The following is a 15,650-nucleotide window of genomic DNA, read 5'->3' on the forward strand; positions in this document are numbered from 1 at the left end:
CGGGGGCAGGTGCTGGGTCCGGGGGTGTTTCGTGGAGCTGGGACACGCTGTCGCTTACCCCTGGCTTGTGCGTTTCCAGATCCAGAAGCTGTGTGACCGCGTAGCTTCTTCCACTTTGCTGGATGACCGGAGGGATGCTGTCCGTGCCCTTAAATCGTTATCAAAGGTAGGCACCGAACCTCCAGAGCCGTATGGGTTTGTGATAGTTTCGTGATGTATTGCTTAAAAAGCTTTGTCTGGACTTTGGCCTAGACCACTAACTGTGCAGTTTTTCTCCAAACAGAAATACCGGTTGGAGGTGGGCATACAGGCCATGGAACATCTCATCCACGTCCTCCAGACAGACCGGTAAGCGTGTTCTAGCTTCTGGTGGTGACCTCCGGCTGATAACCCGACCCCCATCTGCTGCTGAAACTGACAAACAGACTTTATGTACTGATAATGCTAGGAGGCAAGGTGGATTTCCACAACTCTTTTGTCCTGGTGGCTTTTTATGATGACAAAGTTAACTGGAGCATATTGAGAGGTGAAAAGAACAGAATGCTAGAAATATGGATGAGAAAGACCAGTTCTAGGGTAAAGAGGATGCCAAAGTGTATCTTATACTCCCAAGTGGTCGGGTTCCACTCCTGTGGAATAAGTGAGAGGTAAATCCAAAGTTACAATGTTAAATCTAGTATTTGAAATAACCCAAGCCAGTGTGTTATTGGGCAGAAGGTGAACTGGACAGAATTAGGAGGAAATGAATTAAGTTGGCAAATGCTTTTTTTTTATCAGATGTGTGTCATCAAATGAATTGTTAGAATAAATCTGTCGTGGGGAATAACGCAGGCATTGGCACTGAAGGGTTCAAGTTAACAGGAGAGCTGGACTCCATGTAGAAAGGGCTGCTGTTAAGACAGATGACACCAGTCTAAATATTTATGTGGACTAGAACGTAATATTTATGCAATCCAGGATGTAAAATATCTTTGCTATCCATCTCTTCCTGCAAGTGATTGCCTTGCTGTACTTGATAGCGCTCGCGTGTTGTAACTTGGAGCCTGGTTGCAGTGCTCTGATTTAAGCTTCACACACTGCACGTTGTTGGTGCTTCGGTAGGCAAGCGTCTTGTAACAGTCCTTTGGCCTGGATTTGAACATACAACTGGTAAATTAAAAAAAAACCAACAGGCATAAGGGCATATGTGGAATTATTTGCATGTGGGTACGTGGGAAGCAGGAAACAGCTCAGGGTCTAGAAGTAGGCATCCTGCTCTGCTTATGTATCCGGGATGGGAAACCTTTCGGTGCTCAGCAGAAGGCTGTTGGTGGCCTTCCTTGCCTGGCCAGTTACACCAGCTGGGAAGAAGCTGTGGGGCTGGGGTCTAGCTGAATATCTGTTCTTTCCATTCCACTGGTGGGTAGTGAAATGTTTGGACTGCATGCAGCTTGTATGATGAAAACAGTCAGAGGGAAGTTTATAGGAGTAACTGTCACTGATGCGAAGGGGAAGCCCTTCAAAAAATCAGGTCAAGGAGCCTGCTCTCATCCACTTATCTGCTCTTGGGCCAGATTTGAACTTGGAGAAGGGAGGCGGGGCTCTAGTGATCTCCTTTCCTTTGAAATGCCAACCCAAACCCTTCAGGATCGGGACTCAAGAGCTTTTCTGTGCTTTTTGGGCTCCAGTTGTCCCTTCAGCAGTTGTAGGAATACAAGTCGATGCCAGCTCATCTGAGTAGCTGGTGGATAGATGAGTCGCAGGCTCAGCTGTCCCAATGCCCGGTGTCACTGGCACGGTGACCTTGAGAGGGGGGTGGTCTGACAGAGCGGTGCTGCTGCGCCATCATCACAGCTTCAGTGTGTGCCCATGGGTGGGATCTTGGGGCCTTTCCAGTGGCCACCTGAGGTGTCCTGAAGCCTTCTGCAGAAGTGGGAAGTGCTCATTTCCTCCTCTGTTTTTGTGCATCGCATCTGCTTAAGATGATCTTTAAGAGGCAGCCATGCAACTTGAGAGAAAACAAGTCAGCGACTGACTGGAGTTTTTGTCTCACGTGTCGCTGTGTTTACGTGGGTGACTCACGGGCGCTGGTCCTGCAGTGACTCTGCTGCTCTGAAGTTCAGGATTACAGAAGGCCTCATTTGTTTAGAAACATGAAAGGACCAAGAAACAGCATGCTGAAGTCAAAATCCTGACACTTGTTTTCCTCTGTAGTTTAGGGATTTCAGTTTAGCTTTTTCAGTGATCGTTAGGTTGCCCTGAAGATGGGTTCCTGAGTTCCTGACCCTGCTGATGGATATCGTCCTCCTGGCTGGAGGTGTCAGGCACCGACCTGTTGTGCTGGGTGTACGCCTGTAGTTGCTGTGAGTTTTGTGAACGTGATCTATGGGATTCACCCTTTTTCAGCGATCGTTAGGTTGCCTTGAAGATGGGTTCCTGAGCTCCTGGCCATGACCCTGCTGATGGATATCGTCCTCCTGGCTGGAGGTGTCAGGCACCGACCTGTTGTGCTGGGTGTACGCCTGTAGTTGCTGTGAGTTTTGTGAACGTGATCTATGGGATTCACCCCTTAGTTCCCCGTGGAGCAGAGGCAGGACTTGGCTGTGCTGTAGCAGGTAAGGCTTGATCTACCCTCCAGCCTCTTCTGCAGGGATGGGGTGGACAGAATGAGGGGTGAGGAGCCAGCAGCAGGCGTGGGTCTGTGCATTGTCAGAGCCTTAGTGCATGTGTGCAATGGATGGCGGGTGTGCAGGGCGCTGTAACGTGAGAACAGCGACAAGTGCAAGCATGCTTTCCTGTTGTGCATTTACCAAAAATTAATGGATTAGTTAAAGATACACAACTGTTTTATCTTAGCAGCGCTTGTCTTGCTGGAATATGTAATAGCAGTATGAAAAATCGAAGCAACGTTGGTGTTAAGAGATGATTATTTCCTAATGCGGATAAGCTCATTGTGAAGCGACAGGCACCAGTACTCTGTAGTTCTTTACTTCCTTCCTTCCTCCCATTTGCAGCCTCCTTTCGGTGCTAATCATTTACTTTCCTTGTAGCGAATCCCACTCCTCTTTAGCTCACTGTGTTATAAGGCATGCTTGTATTTTCTTCATTGTGAATTTGATGGGACAGGGTGGGAGTTGTTCATAGCTTGGTCTCCTGGCTGCAGTAGGGAAGGGGCCTGGCTGGCATGGCTGTGCTGAAATGGCGAGTGCTGCTCATGCCCTGTTCTCATCTCTGTCCTCAGACCTCCTGCTGCTGGTTCAAATTGTTTACAGCCTTTATCCTGGAGCAGAAATACACCACATCTGTCTTTTCAATGAACACATCCTTACGCCTGTTGTATGGTTTACTTGTAGATTGCCTTAAGCTTTCTCTCCTGCCTGGGCTGAGATAAGAGCACTGAAAACTTGTTCTGCAGAAGGCTGACTTCTTTCACTGGTTTTTCAGCTAATGTGCATTAGCCAGCCTGGAGCCCGGTAACGCTCCTGACTCAGCCTTTAAATGTTCCAGACTCTTACGCGCACCAGTGTTCTTATGCCATATGTTTATTTTGTAATATAAAGGAGGAACTGTGATCTACTAGGAGAGCTTTGCTTTTCCTGACTTGCTGCCGAGATGTTGCCACATAACACCAGGGATTTAAAATAAAAAAAAATTGGCATTGACTGTAGAACAGGCCAGTAGCATGTAACTCTTGGTGTGGGAGAGGGCTCCGGAGCAAGAAGTTAACTGGATCTGTGACTGCTTTGATTCCACTTACACAGCAAGGTTTTTATAGTTCAGCGTGACAGTTCTAATAGTTTGAAACCTAATATGAACCCAAGAGAAAGAATTTTTTTTTCTTAAGGCACAAGCCTCAGCCACTTATGTGCTATTAGTTCTGAATTTTTGGATTGTGATAAGCTCATTATTAAAACTTCTGTAAGAGAGAATTCCCATTTGTTGTTACCCTTTAGATGGCTTTTCCATGGGTGAGTTTTAGGGGTAACAAATGTCCTTTCCAGTCACGCTGCCATTGATGACCTGATAGAAACACTCTGCTCCTCAGTGCTTTTCTTGACGGTCCAGGTGATGCTTGTCTCTGTTCTGCCAGTGCAATGCTGTAATTTTAGAAGAGTGGGTAAAGCATTTGTGAGGCCCCCTGCCTGGGCAGGACAATGCACTTCCAGAGGATTGTCTCTGCTGTTGTTTGTGTGCTCCTGAGTGCTGCGTCGGCGTTTGGACTGAGTGCCCCGTAAAAGCGCTGCTATCAGAGGGAAGGTGCCGGAGGTGGCTGGTGCTGGACCGCTGCCGTGCGTAAAGGGAGCAGCTCTTATGGATGCGTGCGAGGCTGGAAGATTATTTCTTGACTGATTTTTCACTACAGAGCAAAAGCTGTGCATCTTCAGTCTGAAGAGAATAATCAGTGAAGTGTTGGATGTGGTGAACAGCAGATGGTAGCAAGGCAGCAAACAGCAAAGACGGGAAGGATGGTGCTGTCCTCATTTTGTGATGTGTTGCTCTTTCAACAAGAGAAACAAGGCCTGCTTCTTCCACATCTACGTAAGATTTGCTTATTCTTCTGTAGCTGCTGTGGTTTCCCTAACAAGGGAAAGGAAAAGCAAGGCTGAGGGTTGGGTTTTTTTAAAATCTCCAGGAAATAATTTCTATGTGTTTTTCAGCTGTGGAACTGCTTCAGTTACATGCAAAGGCAACCACAGGCTCTGTAGTGTTGTGTTGAAGACCTAAATCACAAAAAAGGGAAAACATGTGCAGGCTGGCAATCGGAGCATTGCTGCTGCAAGAGACCGTGTACATGGACTAAAAGCTTCATTGACTCGCTTTGACTAGGAGTTTGGCAGAGGAGGAGATTGTTTTTTTCCCCTTTTGTTTGCATTACAGGCCAGCTGAAAAGCAGGTGGTATGAATTCAGTGACACACACTGAGGACAAAATGCATCATGTGCCCTGGGAGGACAGCAGGAGGACAAAGATTCAGTTTGAAACCCAACATGAGAGAACAAACTACTCTGACACCTGATTATTTCTAGCTTTTGATTTTGCGTGAGAGCCATAGAAAAGGAGGTGAGGTGTCACCTGGACAGCTCGCCAAAGCCCTTGCTGTAGTGATACAAGACACACAGGTACAGATTGCTCCATTCTGGCTTCTCAGAGCTGCTGGATCACCGTGAGGCATCTCTAGTTTTCTTGGTTGCACCAACTGCTGTAGATCTGTCGTCTTTAATTAGTGGTCTACCAGATAGCTGGCCTCAATTAGGGCTTGGCGTTTCAGGTTGCTGGTTAGGGTGGTTTTTTTAGGCCTAGTAGCTTCTTAAAATGCAAACTTCCTTGCTATGGAGGCTTTCCTTTGTATGCCTTAGAGATCAGTGAAAGCAAATGCAAGTTTGAATGCGATCTTGCTTTGACAGTGTGCTCTTCTAGTGCTTGGGCAATAGCTGTGAGGTTTGTCCTGCTGCATTCTGAGGTGCCTGCCCTTGTGATGTTAGGGTGTCTTTTCCTTTGTTCTCTGACCAGCTGTACGTTTGTACTTTGCTGGTTTATGAGCAACAAAGCAAGCAGCAGAAATGGTCACCCCAAAACTCGTGTGCTGTGTTTTTGTTGTAGTGTAGGATTGATAGATTATTCAAGCTTTGTAACACAGAAGAAACAGGTCTCTCTTAGAGGGGGGCTTATTGAGAGAGGAGTCGTGGTGTAAGCAGGTGACCTAATGCTTTGGGGTTAGACTGGCTGTCCAGCAGCTTCCTGGGGATGCTTGGAGTTAAAAATCTCTTAATAACTGGGGGTAGTCTGAGGTGGTGACATGGAAGCTGACTGGCTGGGATAATCCCGGCTGCTGTCACAGCATTCATGTGGAACACAAGGTTTTGGCCCCTGGTTCTCGCTGGGGGGTAGCGAGGAGGGTCTCTGCTGTGATGATGCTGAAGCTTGTCTGCAGCTTCCTTGGGTGACTTTCTAGAAGGGGTCTGAATCCCTCGTAGAGGCTTCTCCTGCTGTCCTTGAGGAGCAGGTTGGAAGGGGTGACTCAGGAAATGGAGTAGATGCTTACAGGGAAACTTCCTGTGGTCATCCTGGGCCACCAAACCTTCCGGATGTGGCTGCCTGAGGGAACCGAACTGGGAAGAGGAGTTTGACTCCATTTAGGCACCAGACAGCTCCTGCTTATGGAGCATTGTAAAATATCTGTCAGCAGCAGTCCTCCTCACTTGCTCCATGCTGCAAAGGGAACTGCCTGTGCAGAAAAACAATGCTGTAAGAGGAGTTGGAAATAAGTAATTAAAGAAAAGTGGTTCTTTCGTTTGCAGTTCAGATTCTGAAATAATTGGCTATGCCCTGGACACTCTCTACAATGTAATATCGAATGACCTGGAAGAGGAGGAGCAAGGTAAGCGCTTGGTAGTAATAGCTGTACTGGCTGCGGGGTGCTTTCCTTGGTGGTTTTGTTCACATTATAAACTGTAATACGGTGCTGAGACTTGCTTTGTTATTGTGTAGCTGTTACAACAATGCTAAAAATCTTGTTTTGTGCAGCTTGCGTTAATGAAATACTGGATCTCTTGCTTATTCATTTAAAACGATGTTCTGTGAACAGCAGTCAGGTTGGAATGGGATAATTCATGGGCACTTTAGAAAGACTCTGCCTGTTCTTCCCAAGACAGATGAAGAAGTAGACCTTATACAGCTTGGTCATGAAACTCCCTGCCCCTCCTGCCTTCGTTTTACTTCTGAAGGCCTTTCTTGATAGCTCATCAAAAGGGGTCTCAAAGGCCAATGAAATGCTCACAGCTGTTAGAAATAACCCCGTATTTCACCGAAACATAAGCACACTGAAGAGAATGACAGCAGGAGCCCAGATCAGGCCTGGGCAAGAAGAACTAAACTAACTTAAAACTAAAGCCCTGCATTGGAGCTGTGAGCTCCCAGCTGCGGAAGAGCCAGATGCTGCTGGCAAGTGAAGCAGCTGTTGATGATAACCGGCTCTGGAAGGGGGTGTTGTGCAGGACTGTCCCAGCTGCCCTCCTGTGAGCATCAAGCGATGTGTGCTCCGTGCCGAGCCCGTGCCCTTCCTCCCCTCGCTGGGGAGGCTGGAGAGCAGGTCCCAGTTACAGTCACGCCAAGGAGGTGACAGCCACCAAGGTTACTGGCTGCTGGGCTGAAGGAGCCTGTCTGGTAGAGCTGTGCCTTCTGCAGTGAATTGGCACTTACGGAGCTGCAAGAGACCTGCAAGCTGAAATCCTGCTGTGATATGTTATTCTAAACAATTGCCCAAATCTTGGATTTGCTTACTTGCCCTTCTTTTCCTTGTGCATCTAGTTCACTGACCTTGATGAAAGAGGGTTTGAGCAAGATCAGAGTTTTACAGAGCTGGTGAATCTGTGTCATGGTCGTGGCCTTGATTATGGGCTCAACAAGAATTTTATTAGCAGTCTCAAGAACAAAGAATTGACAAACCTGAGTTATGTATGGGGTTGTTTTGTTTGGCCACTTCCGTAAGCAGGAGTAATTCCTGCAGGGGAAGCCAGGAGGGCTGCCTTGAGAGTCTGAGCTTCTGCTGCTGTCGGTTGTGCTGTTTGGAACGCTGTTCAAATTTCTCTTCTTTCTTTTTCTTTTATCTGCACTGACAGATGATTCTGAAGGTAAAAGAACCTTTACTTATATAAATATGGCACTTTGGTGTAGGCCTCGTTGCTACTCACACCCGTAACCCCTGCTGTTTAAAAAGGACACTGTAAAGACTTGCGCTGGAGCTCAGTCAAAAAGCCTTCTGCTCTAGACTTTTTCTTTGGAGCTGAAGTATCTTCCCAATTTTATTTCTGATGTGATTGGGGCATGTCGAATGCCAGCAGATCTCTGGAGAGTATAATAATGATAAATTCTTGTTTAGGATGTCATGAAAGTGCAGCCTCAGCACTGGCAGGATTTTAATGGGCAGGAGGTTGTGAGCAGAGTTTCTGTTTTCAAGAAGCCCTGGAGTTGGACACAAGTGCTTGCGCTGCACGTAAGCGTCCTTCACAGTGTCTCTTTTAAGCAATGCATGTTAAAATAGCGTTCACTTCTACCATAAGCTTACCTCTAACACTTTGTATGTTCTCCTTCTTTACACTGTTATTATCAAAATGCACTTAATCTGTGGATTTTAAGATAAATTCTAGTTTGCAGTACTGGATGTTAGTGAAGAATCACTAAGAGCTAATCTTAATAGATGGAAGCTGGTTTTCCCTTGAGCAGTCTGAATGTGTAGATGTAAAGAGCAATTATAGGTGGAAGTGTGTTTGCAAGATCTGTGGTGTATCCACAGGAGTAGAAAATGCAGTTCCACTTTGCCCGTTTCTGTACGGCTCCTCTTTTTCAGTTCAGTAGAAAAAATACTGATAGGAAGAAGCAAGAGTTGAAGAACAAAAGACTGTGTTAATTTGGCCCTTTTATAGTGCTGCTTCTCTCTGCCTCCTGTAAGCTATCTACTGATAAGCCTCCTTCAAGGAGAAATCAAACTATGCTCCATTGGAGAAATGCTCAGCTCTTCTGTCTGAAGGGCCAAGCAAAAACCTGTTTCCTGTATTGGAAACCCTTAAAAATTAGATTTTAAATGGTTAGCTTGCAGTGAATCACCAACAGTTTGAATTCAAAGGAAATTGGGTTGGTTGAATTAAAATTCCTTTCTTGGTACCCAATTTTTACACTAGAGTCCTTTGATTTCTCTGTTTCTCCATACCCCCCAAGGTACACAGTCTGAAGCTTGTGCGTGGTCTTTGGCCCTTTTTACGGCGGCTGAGTTGGTAAGGGTTTGTTGGTGACTCCTCGATAAGGCTGTGAATCCCGCAGTTAAAAGGAAAAATCCTTGGTCTGCCTCCGGTGAACCAGATCAGACCTTTGGCTGTGGTCAGAACCTCGGGGCTTTACCTCGTGTTTCTGTCCTTGGCGCTTCCAGCCGTTCCTGTGCTGGTGGCTTCATCAGCTGGCACGGGAGGGTGTCACAGCGCTGGGTGTACAGACGGGTGACTGGCAGGGCAGCCTGGTTTGGAGGGTGAGCAGCAGGGCTTTTGCCGCAGCTCCTAACTGAAGCGCAGGTCTGTCTGAGCTGCCTGGAGCACAGAACTGAGCCCGAGCCGGTGGCAGCATGCTCCGTGGGACCGCAGGGGCTTTGAGCTGATGGAGAGAGAAGGGGGCAAAGCAGCACATGGTTTAGGGGATGGCTGGGGAGAGGAGGCTCTGCAGGGAGAAACTCCCTTTCAGTTAGAATTGCTGTTCCTCTTTTCCAACTGAAGTTCCTCGACTATGCACCTACGTATGATTGGGTTGTGACGTAGGTTGTAACTTGTCTCTCAGCCTGGAGAAACAGCAGTGGTGCAGAGGTTTGCAGGTTTTCTGTTGTTTTGTGGGATACTTTGGCATTTTTCTTTTGTTTGTGCAACAATGATGCATGAGACAATGGTGTAAGATGAGACTGACGTGCAGCCCCAGTTCTGCAGGACTGAAGAGTAAATTGCAGAATGACACATTTCCCCTGTGGAATTAATTTGGATTCCAAGACTGAGAGGCTTTGATGCTCATCTGCTTCAAACTTACTCTCCCTTCCTGATGTTTAAGCCTTTTCTATTGATAAACCAAAATAAATTGAAACCACGTTTGAACCATTTAGCAGTAAATGGTTTATACTCCCCACTGCTTGCTTCCAGCCCCTTGCCATGAAATGCGCTTTGCTCCTGCACGTTAGTGCATGGTCCTTGGGAGGAGCCTTGCTACTGCATCAGTTCAGCTGCATGCAAACTAGCCGCTTCGAGGCTTTCTGCCCCTCTGCTGGGAGGGTTCTTTGCTCTCTGAATCTCCGCTTACTTAGGAGTGCTTGGTTATATCTGTAAGCAGGCAGTGGGAGGGTGAGAGCTGTGAATCCGGTCAGCTATCATCCATGGAAAGAGGATTTTTTCTCTTAATGCTGAATTGAGTTTGTTCAGTAGGTTACTGGTTCCCTCCTGTTTTTAAAACAAAACACCTCTCAAAAGTCGTTTAGAATAATGTGGGTTTTCTCTTTTGCGCAAAGCTTGCAGCAGTGTTTGTTTTGAAAAGAATTTAATTAATATTATAGCTGTGATGCTAAACTTTGTTGTCACCTATGGCCTTGTTTCAGTAAGAATAAAGATCAGAAACCCCTGAAGTTCTCCCAGTCATCTGGTGTAGGTGTAATACGTGGGTTTTTACTCTTACAGAAGAAAACTTACCAAAACAAGTTGATGATTTGGGAAGTCAGTTCACAGAGATTTTCATTAAACAGCAAGAAAATGTCACACTCCTGTTGACTCTTGTGGAGGTGAGTAACAGAATCATACTTGAAATGTGGAGGGACATGTGCAGCTGCCCAGGGAGCTCATCTGTGTGGGTAAAGCTCCGGTTTTTTCTTTCTAGAGAAGGCTATGTCAAATGTAAGGTTTTCTTAGACACAGTGAATGTGGGGTTGGAGGTGAGTGATGACTGTCACCTGGCTGAAGGCCATTAGTGCAGCTTTTAAAGCGGGGTAGCAGTGAAAAGGTTTTAGATATTTGATTAGATTCAGCCTCAGGAGGTAGAAAAATAACCGAGGAGCACAGTTGTGTAGATTATGATTACTGAGTTACTAAAACAGTCTTTCTGAAACTTCTGTGTGTGGCTGTCCTATAAAACTATGAAAGGCTGCCTCAGAAATACACTCCTGAGATGCATGAATGGGGAAATCCAGGATAGCCTTGCCTGATAATCCGTTACAAGTTAAGACTGGGGCCTTACTCCGCAGCTCTGCAAGTTCAAACCAGCAAGCATCTGTCCGGAAGGCAGGTGAAACCTACAGGTGGAGCTGTGAGACCGCTGAAGCTAGCTCGATGTGCCATGGCATGCAGAAGCGTCCTTTGATAAAAACGTGTACAGCGGTGTACAGAGCTGGAAGCCTGCAGTGCCTTTGCAGGGTGTATGTTCTTTTTCTCTGCAGAAGCCTTCGTTCATCGTCCTCTTTGCTAGCAATATCGTGCCATTCAGGGTTTGTACTCTACACGAGTCAGTTTTAGCAAAAGCTTTATGACCCCTGCAGCCTGTTTGGAGACAGGTAGAAAATGGATCAGCTACTGCCTCTGTGCTGCAGCGGGCAGAGCTGAGATGTTTATCTTGGCCAGTATATGGGCTGATCCCTGGAGGATCAGATGGGCTGCTTTTAGGAAGAAGAAATAGCTAGGAAAGCTGTCCCAGAGGAGAGGGAGGAAAGGAAACTGCAGGGAGTTCACATTGCTGGTAATAAAATAGAAAGAATCCCAGAACAGGATGTGATTCAGTGACATCCTCTGCCCATGTGCTGTAACAGGATGGATGAAAAAAAGAAACTGACAGGAGGTGAAATTCCTTATTGGTTTGGTGTCTTTCATAACTGGTGGCCAGAAGAGAAAGTTGAATACTGAGGAATTTATTACTTAATGTACTCCTCTCCATCATTGCAGGAATTTGATTTCCATGTTCGTTGGCCTGGAGTGAAGCTACTTACGTCTCTCTTAAAGCAGCAAGGACCTCAAGTCCAGCAGATAATTCTTGTGAGCCCTATGGGTAAGTGCTTGAGTTTATTGCTGAGAAAACTGAAGCTGGAAGCTCAACAATCAGTGCAGAGAGCTAGAGGAGTCTTGAGCAAGGTTGTTTTAAAGACCTCCAGCATGAAAAAGCTGCGTCATTATGCTCTTTTTAATGCATTTCTTGCAGGTGTTTCCAGACTCATGGATTTACTAGCAGACTCTAGAGAAGTTATACGAAATGATGTAAGTACAGAACAAAGGCAGCTTAGCCTCTTAATAAATAGTAACTGTCAACTGAATTGCTTAGTACTTGTGCTGAATTTGGATTAAGTTAAACAAATGCATGGGAAGAAATTGTTGTCGTTGCTGATTGGGAATATTTCATTCTTCAGTTGAGTTGGGTGGATTTTGGATGTCTCACTGCAATTCACATAACGAAGGCAAACTGTTAACTGTATGTTTAATGCAAATGTGGACCCTTGTGTAGGGTTTTCGTAGCATGTTAGCTGATCTTTCTCTTGGCCTTCTGTCAGGCTCACTTCAATTCTTCCTTTTTAATCATCAGATAGCAAAATGCTCTACTTACTAGAGAGGAGATGAGATCCTTTACAGGTTCCCTCTTTCTTCTGTATAGCCACTTAGCATCCTTTTTAGCAGTGCTGTGCTATTATTAGTAATGCTATTACTATTCTGAAGTGCAGGGAGGCACGAGGGAACGGGTGCATGGTGTCCAGGGTTGGTTTTGTTACCTGTGCCGAATTGCAGGGCATGCACTTCTGTCCTGTGACTCCGGCCAAGGGTTATGCTGCTGATATAACATCCTTCTAAGAGCTGTGATTTGTGAAAAGCAATGTAGTTCTGGTAACACTAACTTTAATTTCTTCTCTCCCCCGCCTATCAAGGGAGTCTTGTTGTTACAGCAATTGACAAAAAGTAATGCAGCCATACAGAAGATTGTTGCCTTTGAAAATGCCTTTGAGAGACTTCTGGATATCATAACAGAAGAAGGAAACAGTGATGGAGGTACAGAAAAGACTAAGACTTTTTCTTAGCCCCGTGCTTCTGCACACTGTTAGGTGACAGTGTTTACAGGCTGAGGTTAGTATGCAGCTGGAGCTAGGTCAGCAGGTAGAAGGATTAAAACACAAAACAAGCAAACACAGACTGAGCAAGCAGGCAAGGCTTCAGCATGTTTTGAAAACTACCCTTGAGATATTTAGTTAAAATGTCAGTTAATTTTGCGGAGCATGTGTGCATGTCTGTGAATGTAAATACTCTGAATGGCAGTGTCAAATCTGTGTATGCTGCGATTGTCACTTACCGGGTTGAGCATCTGCATTCCTCCCGCAAGATCCTTGGATGTTAGGAGCGGTTGGAAGTAACAGCTTGCTGTGTTTCTTCAGCCTCACTAATAACTTCAGTTTTCTGGTCAGTTCCTTGCCAAATCATTTACCTGTTGGGGGAAAAAAAAAAAAAAGGATTAAAAGTGATAAAAAGTGACACAGCACTTAGGTGCTTTTTCTTTTTAAGTGACACATCAGTTTACCACTAATTGCAGTTTGCTATAGGATCTATGTCAGTAAAAAGACAGGTTGCTGTTCAGTGGCCCTCTGAGGGCTGCAGGAGCAGTTACCGTAATGCTTGTCTCCCAGCTGAATTATTCCAGGTATACTGGCATGGAAGGATTGAGCAAATCTTTGATTCAAAGCTGCTGTTTTTAGGCAGTTAATAATTTGGGGAGACTTGGTACGTAAATTCCTAAGTGCTAAGAATTCTCTGTTTCCCCCCTCCTACGTGTCCACTCCCTGTGTCTGCAGCCCTGCCGGGGGCTGGATGGGCAGCTGTGGCCCTGCAGCAGGAGTGGGAAGGGGACAATGTGCCACCTGGTCGCTCGTGTTCTCCCACGCCCGAGTCTGGCACTGCCGGTGTGTTTCCAGAAGCACAAGGAGTAAATCTTTAACCTTTTTGTGGAGTCTAGCTTTAGAGGCATCCCAGCAGTACCAGAACAGGCTGCCTTGATTCCTGTTGTCTTCTGGACAGAGCTGTCTGGGGATTTTCTCTTCACAGAGTTATTAGTATCTGCAGTTATTTTTCAGGACAGATAACCTGAGGGTTAAAAAAAAAAAGCTGTCGCAAGTCCAAGGAGCTGAGTTAGAATTGGCCTAATATATGGGCTATTTTTAAGAATTATTTGTCCACCAAAAAGTAGCTTTGAAATGAGTTGAAGATGTAGCCAGTGATGAAGATAATGAGCGTGTAACCCAGTAAGACTAGCTGCATTTGGCTCCAGTGCAGTTCAACAGGATCCTCATTGCGGTGCTGACAGCACAGGGATGGTAGCGTGGCTTGGCTCTGAGTGGGTACGCTTCAAGGGATGGTGAGGCTTTGAAGTTCCTCCTGTTCCTGCCCAATCAACTCGTACAAACTGTATATCCTTTGGAAAGAACGCTTGTGCTTCGGACTTGTGTAAGAACCATAATTATGGTTTCCTTGGGAATATGCTGGATCAATGCTAATACATTTAGAGTGACCTGTGGTAATTTTTTTTCATGCATTCACAGTTCTTGATCCAAATCTTAATGTTTGTTAGGAATTAAGAGTTAGAAATGTGTGCTGTTCCATACAGAACATACTTTGTGCATAGAGAAGCGAGTTCTTTTGATTAATTTTTCGGTTTTTTTTCTCTTGCCAGGAATAGTAGTGGAAGATTGTCTCCTCCTGCTACAAAACTTATTGAAGAATAATAATTCCAATCAGAATTTCTTCAAAGAAGGTTCGTACATTCAGCGTATGAAGCCTTGGTTTGAAGTTGGAGATGACAACTGTGGGTGGTCTGCACAGAAAGTAACGAATCTTCACCTAATGCTGCAGGTAAGACACTTCACCTGACTCCTCAGTACCGATGTCCAGGCTTTTTCAGCTCTGGTGCAATGAAGAGAAAGCTCAAGGTAGTGGTTAACTGTGAAATCTGTGTGTTGTCTCTAGCTCGGTATCAGCTATGGACACCCGTGAGATGTACTGATTTAGGCGCCAATGCTGCTTCCAACTGGTGACTCTGTGCGGGCTGGGGTATCGTGGCACCTTGTTTCATGTCAGGGGATTTGAGTTAAGTGTGTAATTAGAGATGTTCTGTGTGCAGAATCCTCCTGTGTGAATTCACGTGTGGCTGTGGTGCATTGACAGAGTTCCAGCAGCTCCCTTCACTAGGGGTTTGCAATGATTGATTGTTGGTATCTTCCCTTCCACTCACCCCTCCAAAAAAATGAAGCAAGGTTTTCCTGTTCTGTGGCACTTTGTGTGGCACCTGAAAATTAACAATGAAGATAGTTTCTCACTTTCTGAACCCTAGTTCAGACAAATGGCAAGCCAAAGCTTGATTCCTCATCAGGTGGTTGCGATGTTTGCAGTGGAGTCAGATATCTGAAGATTATAGAGGGTTTAACCAAACTCAGAATTATATGGCTATACATCGTAACGAGATACATGTGCTGCTTAATTGGTTTTTATGTCCCTTTTTAGGAGGAATTCTGTTTCATGGCTAAACTACAAATGGGTTAATTTGTCTTGTCCTGCCTTTCGGATGGTCTCAGGCTGTCTTCATACAGAAACTTTTTTTTTTCCCCCCAGCTTGTGCGGGTGCTCGTGTCCCCCACAAACCCTCCCGGTGCTACCAGCAGCTGTCAGAAGGCCATGTTTCACTGTGGGTTGTTACAGCAGCTCTGCACAATCCTGATGGCAACCGGAGTGCCTGCGGATATCCTGACAGAAGTAAGGGGAGCAAATGGGTGTAAGTGGGTGAAAGCAGGAGTCTACAGGGATAACTGATTGCTGCAGAGACAAACTGAAATTACAGTATTTGCTAAGAATACATTTGGGATCCCACAGACATCAGCATCCTGTGTGGGCAACAGAAATTTAAGAAAGTCTTTTACATTATATTCTGCAACCAGAAAGTGTTCAGATTTGCTTATTTCTCCTCTGGGATTTCAGCATATCCCAGAGTGGCTGAATTGATTCATGTTTTTCACTGGTTTTCTGTTTTGTTGTTGTTGCTTTTTCCGTTTGAGAGAGTCTAGAAGTATTCTGATGTGGCAGGTGTCCGATGATGAGCGATTTCTAGCGTCCAGAAAGCCCCATCAGCAGTTCAGGAGGAGGT

At 45.6% G+C, this 15,650-nt stretch overlaps 1 protein-coding gene across 1 annotated transcript in view; it reads left to right on the plus strand.

The window, feature by feature from the left end:
- Positions 1-79: 79 nt before the first annotated feature.
- USO1 (USO1 vesicle transport factor) overlaps positions 80-15,650 on the plus strand; it is a gene marked incomplete at its 5' end in the record, with an annotated part of 28,779 nt that continues 13,208 nt past the window's right edge. Inside the window, 9 exons of the mRNA XM_010079436.1 lie at positions 80-166; positions 284-348; positions 6,278-6,357; positions 10,178-10,278; positions 11,429-11,531; positions 11,682-11,737; positions 12,397-12,517; positions 14,187-14,365; positions 15,122-15,262. Coding sequence (XP_010077738.1) covers positions 80-166; positions 284-348; positions 6,278-6,357; positions 10,178-10,278; positions 11,429-11,531; positions 11,682-11,737; positions 12,397-12,517; positions 14,187-14,365; positions 15,122-15,262 — 933 coding nt within the window. The remainder of the gene's footprint in view (positions 167-283; positions 349-6,277; positions 6,358-10,177; positions 10,279-11,428; positions 11,532-11,681; positions 11,738-12,396; positions 12,518-14,186; positions 14,366-15,121; positions 15,263-15,650) is intronic.

The sequence above is a fragment of the Pterocles gutturalis genome, unplaced genomic scaffold (assembly GCF_000699245.1).
Source record: "Pterocles gutturalis isolate BGI_N339 unplaced genomic scaffold, ASM69924v1 scaffold4974, whole genome shotgun sequence".
NCBI classification, from domain to species: Eukaryota; Metazoa; Chordata; class Aves; order Pterocliformes; family Pteroclidae; genus Pterocles; species Pterocles gutturalis.